We start from the raw sequence: 6,465 nt of genomic DNA, 5'->3' as shown, positions 1-6,465 counted from the left end.
ATGCTGCTCGGTTTTCGTGATGAGTGCTTTGATGTTGGGGCTTGGAGGCAGGGGACCTTCTTCATCTCGGCTACCATACTCCAACGGAAGAACAATATGAAGTGGTGCTTCTTCCTGGTGTATGGGCCGGCGGATCATCGTCGCACGGATGAGTTTCTGGGAGAACTTACCCACGCGGTGGCAGGGTGCCAATTTCCGGTGGTCATTGCCGGGGATTTCAACCTCATCCGGACAGCGGACGAGAAGAGTAATGACAATATCTGCTGGTCGAGGGTGAGGCGCTTCAATGAGGCGATCGCCAATATGGCCTTGCGCGAGCTGGAGCGTACCGGGGCGCGCTTCACTTGGACCAACAAACGACTCCGGCCGACACGGTGTGTTTTGGACCGGGTGCTCGTGGCGCCGGCCTGGGAGGCGGCGTTTCCTTTGTGCTCGCTGACGGCGATTACGAGGATTGGCTCGGATCATACGCCTCTCTTACTATCTACCGGAGAAGAGACAAGGCGCCCACCGCCGAGATTCTTCTTCCAGACGTGGTGGTTTGGTGTACCGGGCTTTGGGGACCTCCTCAAGGCCAAGCTTGGCAGCTTTATCCAGGCGCGGGGAGCGCACAGGTGTTGCATTGACCAGTGGCAGTGCGTGGCGCGCAACACTCGCCAATTCCTCAAGGGATGGGGAGCCAATTTGGGAAAGGAGAAAAGGGACTTCAGGGCTAGCTTGCTCCTGCAGGTCTCTGAGTTGGACAAGGTGGCGGACGCCACTGGCTTGGATGAGGATGGCTGGGCGCTTAGATACTACTTGGAAGACCAGTTATCGGCCCTGGACAGGGCTGATGAGGAGTACTGGCGCCAGCGCAGCAGGGTGCAATGGACTCTCAGGGGAGATTCTTGCACGGCCTACTTCCATGCCATCGCGAATGGGCGTAGACGGAAGTGTTCGATACCGCGGCTGATCACGGATCAAGGGGAGGTCCAGGAACAGCAAGGGCTCATGGAACACATATATGTGTTTTACCAGGGCCTCATGGGATCGGTCGGGGAGACCAGGCGGTTCTCCCTGGGACATAACCTTTGGGAAGGAAACCAAAGGGTGTCCCAGGAGGAAAACCATGAGCTGGAACTTACTTTTACTGCGGACGAATTAGACGAAGTTCTGGCTAGCATGAAGCAAGATTCGGCGCCAGGTCCTGACGGCCTACCAGTCATCTTCTTCAAACGGTTCTGGGGAACTCTTCGAGGTCCAATCCTGCAGCTTCTCAACGACTTTGCCCTAGGGAGGGTTGACGTTGCGCGGCTCAACTATGGGATCATCACTCTTATCCCCAAGGTTAAAGGGGCGGACCATATTAGACAGTTTAGGCCGATTACACTTATTAACGTCATTTTCAAGTTTATTGCGAAAGCCTACGCGATTAGACTAGCTCCCGTTGCGCATAGGGTCATCGATCGTTGTCAGACGGCCTTTATTAAGGGGCGTTGCCTACACGAGGGGGCGCTGGCCCTACATGAGATTGTGCATGAGCTGCACGTCAGGAAGCAAAAGGGTTTGCTCCTGAAGCTTGACTTCGAGAAGGCCTACGACAGGGTCGATTGGGATTTTCTCCAAGAGATCCTCCTGCGGAAAGGCTTCTCCGCCATGATGGTGCACAGATTGATGCAACTGGTCAGGGGTGGCCAGACTGCGATCAATGTTAACGGGGAAATAGGGCATTTCTTCCGAAACGCGCGGGGAGTGAGGCAAGGGGATCCACTCTCGCCGATCCTCTTCGATTTTATGGTGGACGGCCTGGCCGCGATCATCTGCAAGGCCAGGGCGGCAGGACACGTTAGGGGGCTTGTGTCACATCTGATCCCGGGAGGGGTTACTCACCTGCAGTACGCGGATGACACCATGATCCTTTTGGAACCCACAGGGGTGGGTATTGCTAATCTGAAAACCCTGCTCCTGTGCTTCGAGAATATGTCGGGTTTGAAGATTAACTTCGACAAGAGCGAGGTGGTGGTGATGGGGGTCACCCCGGCCACACAACAAAGGGTGGCCAACCTGCTCAACTGTCGTCTTGGCAAATTCCCTATCACTTATCTGGGCTTGCCGATTAGTGATAAGCCGCTGAGGGTGTCAGATTGGGGGTTTTTGCCGGAGGTCGTGGCACATAGGGTTGAGCCATGGCAGGGCCTGTACCTGGGGGCTGCAGGAAGGCTGGAGCTCACAAACTCTTGCTTGTCTAGCTTGCCTTTGTTCGCCATGAGCATGTACCTGCTGCACGATGGCACCCACAAGGCTATGGACAAGCCGCGCTCGCGTTTTTTCTGGGAAGGCGTGGGGGACAAGCGCAAGTATCACATGGTGGATTGGGCCACGGTGTGTAAACCCAAGGCGCTGGGGGGCCTGGGGGTCATGAACACCAAGGCCATGAACATCGCTCTCATGGTCAAATGGATATGGAAGCTGTACCAAGGCGCGGAAGGTCTATGGGCAGACCTAATTAGGGCTAAGTACCTGCGGGGCAGGGACCTATATGCGGGAGGGGTCCCAACTCATGGCTCCCAATTTTGGAATGCAATTAAGTGGCATTTCAAAATGGGGGCCAAACATCGGGTGCGGAACGGAAGGAGGACTTACTTCTGGACGGACTGGTGGACGGGCAATGGTCCACTAAGGACGAGATTCCCTAGGTTGTTTAGCTGTTGTGAGTCCCCGTTCATCACCGTCGAGGGGGCGAGGGTGCACGACGGGGCGCCAGGGGAATGGCGCCTCCGCTTCCGACGCCAATTGGGGCTGGCAGAGCGGGTCGAATGGGACAATCTCTGCAGGGAAGTACAGGGGCTTCCCACGGAGCATACGGAAGACGAGGTGTCTTGGGCGTTAGAGCCTTCGGGCGTTTTCTCGACTAGCTCGGTCTATGTTCGTCTGGCGCAAGGGGCGGCCGTTGCTTCGTTCAAGGACGTTTGGAAGACCAGAGTTCCACCGAAGATCAAGGTGTTCCTCTGGCAACTGATTAGGGGGCGGCTGCCCTCGGGGGAGCAGTTGCTTAAGCGCCATGGACCGTCCAATGGACTGTGTGCGCTTTGTGGTGCCTGGGAGGACTGCAACCACATCTTCTTCACCTGCCCTACCGCGAGACTGATGTGGGCTGGGGTGAGGGAGCTCCTTGAGTGCAATTGGAACCCGGCCGGGGCCGGGGACTTCATTGCACTTGCTCAGGGCTTGAGCAACCCCCTCCGAAGGCTGGCTTGGTTTACTTTTGCGGCGCAATGTTGGACGCTTTGGAACATTCGCAATAAGCTAGCTATTGAGGGAAAGCTGATCGGCAACCCGGCTGACGTGTTCTACCGAATGTCTATTCATATGCAGTGCTGGAGGGTTCTGGTCAGACCGAGGGACAGGGACTTGCTGGACTTGGCGGTGGGAGACGTCAGGAGGCTCTACTCGCGGACGAGGTCTGAGGGGACATGAGGACTACATCTACACCTTGAGCGGCTCCAGCGAGCTTTCAGGATATCAGGAGTCTCATGGGGTGGTGTAGGGATTCCCGTGAGGGTTTGGGAGCTGTGTTTGAGCTTGTATGCGAACCTTTTTTTTTCGATGAGTGTGGGTGGTGTTGTGTTGTATCGAACCTTATGCTTGTGTGGCTTTATCTATAAAGCTGGGCCGATGGGCCTTCTATTTAAAAGTATAGAACAGTAAAAGTACACGTTGCACGCGCGGCACCTTCATACTGTATCGAGCTGGTGACAAAATCACATAGTACGACTTTCATCGGTCTAGCCAGCGTGTCTCCGACTTTATGAAAACGAACCGGTGTGGCTCCTGCACGTCGCTCCCGCGGGCGACGGCAGGGGTGAAAATCCTAACCCGCGCCTCCACCCGTCCTCCTTCCCTCCTCCCCCGCTGTCGCCGGCGTGGGCCGCCGGGCGGCGGGATCTCCCTTACCCGCTCGCGTGTGGTCCTGCGCGGGGCAGGAGCGGTCGGTGGCGGTGCGGCTCGGGGCGCCTCGTGCTCGGTCCGATGGCGATGGCAGGGCATGGCGGCGACGGTCCCGACGGAGAGGTGGGCTGGTGCGGCTCATGGCCTTGGGCGGCATCGGAGGGCGGTGGCGGAGCGGCTGCCGGCGGTGCGGCCCAGTTTGGGGCCAGGCGGGCCCCGATCTGGGCCAGAAGGGCCTTGGTCTGGGACAGGCGGTCCTCGGTCGGGGCCAGCTCCGGTGGAGCTCCGCCCTGCTTTCTCCACTGTTGGTGCCAGGGCTGGGCCAGGTGGGCTCACCTCCGCCGGTCCTCGGCGGCACGGTCCGAGCCTCTCCTCCTCCGTTTGGGGGGTTAAAGCGGTGTTCTTGCTGGAGTGCAATGGCGAGCGCGAGGTTGCCGACAAAGTGTCGGGCTTGACCAGCGACATGGCGGCGTCGGGAACGATGCAGTTTTGTCCCTGGGCGTCGCGGTGGGGGTGCTTCTCTGCGGCAGTATGCGGTTTCGGCCGAGGCCGTCTTGCAAGAAGTGAGGTCGCGGCGACGCCGCCCATGGTTTCTGGCTAGCGCATGACGATTCGGTGGTGGCACTATTAGGATTGGCACGGTGTTGCAGGTGGATGGCGACGGCGGCCTTGGCGCAGCTGCACAGTGGCACGGCTAAGGAGGCTTGATCGAGGCCTGGCAGGCGACCGGGCCTGATCTTGGCCGAATCGGCTATGGTACTGTGTCCGGTCGGCGGGCACCTCCTGGTGGCGGAGGGCGGATCCCCTCCCCTAGGTTGTCGTGTGCTCTGATGGCTGCTGGCAACGGTGCCTCCTACTTTGTCCAATTCGCGTTGCGATGTGATGGCCGAGTCACGGGCTCGAGTTCGTGGGGATGCCGGGGCGGCGGTCCTGGAAGGCGGACTGCGCGGATGGCTCTACGGCGGGCAACGTGGCAGTGGTGGTGGTCTCACTCTTCGGTCATGAGGATGGCGTGGAGCGGACGGTGGGAGTTCCTGGAGTTGGCAGCGCTTCGGCTTTGGCAACCCCCAGATCGTGTTTGGAGATCCCATCTTGGAGACAGCGGGCGACTAAGTTCTCGGGCGTGGTGTGTGGATTCTTTCGAGCGAAAGTTCAGCGCCTCGGCGCCAACGACGGCGATGCCTGCGGGTGTCGTAACCCTCTTGGGGGCGTCGTTGTGGGTATCCGTCCCGCGCTACGGCTCCGGGTGAAAACCCTAGACCTCACGGTCTCGACGACGGCGGCGGAATGCGTCGTTACCCTCTTGGGGGCGTCGTTGTGAAGCCCCGAGTCGACTTGGTCTCACCTCAATGTTTTCGGTGGCAAGTGTGGGGTTTTCTGTGTTTTATCTTTCTTTTCTTTGATCTGCTTTGTATGAGGTTTTTCTCTCCACCTTGTATCGGTTCGACCGTTGTGGCTTTATTTATAAAGCGGGACGAAAGCCTATTTCGAGGAGCCAGGTGTCTCCTGGTCAGTGGCGCACGCTATATCCTCATTGGCGTCGCAGCTCCTTCCTACTCCTACTCCACACCAAGTAACCGGAGTATTTAACCCCTCCCCTCCCACACTCCACACCAAGTAACCATCGATCACACCTAAGAACCGAGCTAGCAATCAACAAAGCAGCGGCACGGCAACAACGGCACAACCCTCCACCCACAGCGATCACCAATCCCAATATCCCGCCATGGCATCGCACCAGCAGCAGCAATCCCAGCGACAGCAATCCGTGGGGTTCGAGGACTACCTTCCGGTGATGGCGGAGCGGCTGGGCGAGGAAGGGCTGATGCGCGAGCTGGCGTCCGGGTTCCGGCTGCTGCAGGACCCGGAGCTGGGCCTCATCACCTTCGCCAGCCTCCGCCGCAACGCGCCGCTGCTGGGGCTGGGCGGCATGTCCGACGACGACCTCCGCGGGATGCTTGCCGAGGGCGACTTGGACGGCGACGGCGCGCTGAGCGAGATGGAGTTCTGCGTCCTCATGGTCAGGCTCAGCCCCGAGCTCATGGACGAGCCCCGAAGGTGGCTCGACGACGCCATCGCCTAGGCATCACAGTTCCTCTTCACCAGCTAGATTTCAGTAGTAGGGGTTGCTCTCTTTTTCTTTACGATTTTTCTGTCCGATGTTCATAGAGTCAGGATTATATCAAGAAGGCTTGCAGGCAGTGTCGATTGGTTGATGGATTCCCACGTGAATAAATCGACATAAGCTTCTCAAACATTGCCCCTGACTGTTTGTTTGAGATGAGCATTTCTGCAATCATCGATCATTCGATGCAATCAGTCGATCACTAGTACTAGAATCACGGCTCAGTGTCACACTGGAGAAAAGCACAATTTCTCGATCATCGGTCTCGCAAGAACCGTTGCGAGCAGTGTCTGTAAAAAGATTGGAAGTTTTATCAGGGCATGCATGCCCAATGCACTGCTCTAGAGATGCTGCTTCACACCTTTAGTTAGATTCGGATGGTGCAAAGTAGGTTCGGATGAGGAGGCAGTTTC

General features: G+C 58.0%; 1 protein-coding gene and 1 pseudogene across 1 annotated transcript; both read left to right on the top strand.

Moving 5' to 3' along the window:
• On the top strand, positions 1-3,456 carry LOC127315159 (uncharacterized). Its single transcript, XM_051345673.1, has one exon. The coding sequence runs from the start codon at positions 1-3 to the stop codon at positions 3,454-3,456; it is 3,456 nt and encodes a 1,151-aa protein (XP_051201633.1).
• Positions 3,457-5,531: 2,075 nt separating this feature from the next.
• On the top strand, positions 5,532-6,182 carry LOC127312269 (calcium-binding protein KIC-like; annotated as a pseudogene).
• The last annotated feature ends 283 nt before the right edge of the window (positions 6,183-6,465 follow it).

Source organism: Lolium perenne, chromosome 7, assembly GCF_019359855.2.
Source record: "Lolium perenne isolate Kyuss_39 chromosome 7, Kyuss_2.0, whole genome shotgun sequence".
Lineage (NCBI taxonomy): Eukaryota > Viridiplantae > Streptophyta > Magnoliopsida > Poales > Poaceae > Lolium > Lolium perenne.
Note: the sequence above shows the minus strand (reverse complement) of the source record. Positions and strands in the feature narration are given on the sequence as shown.

What these genes read in the sequence shown, in the direction of transcription:
- LOC127315159 (XM_051345673.1), top strand. Translation starts at nt 1, where the DNA reads ATGCTGCTCGGTTTTCGTGATGAGTGCTTTGATGTTGGGGCTTGGAGG.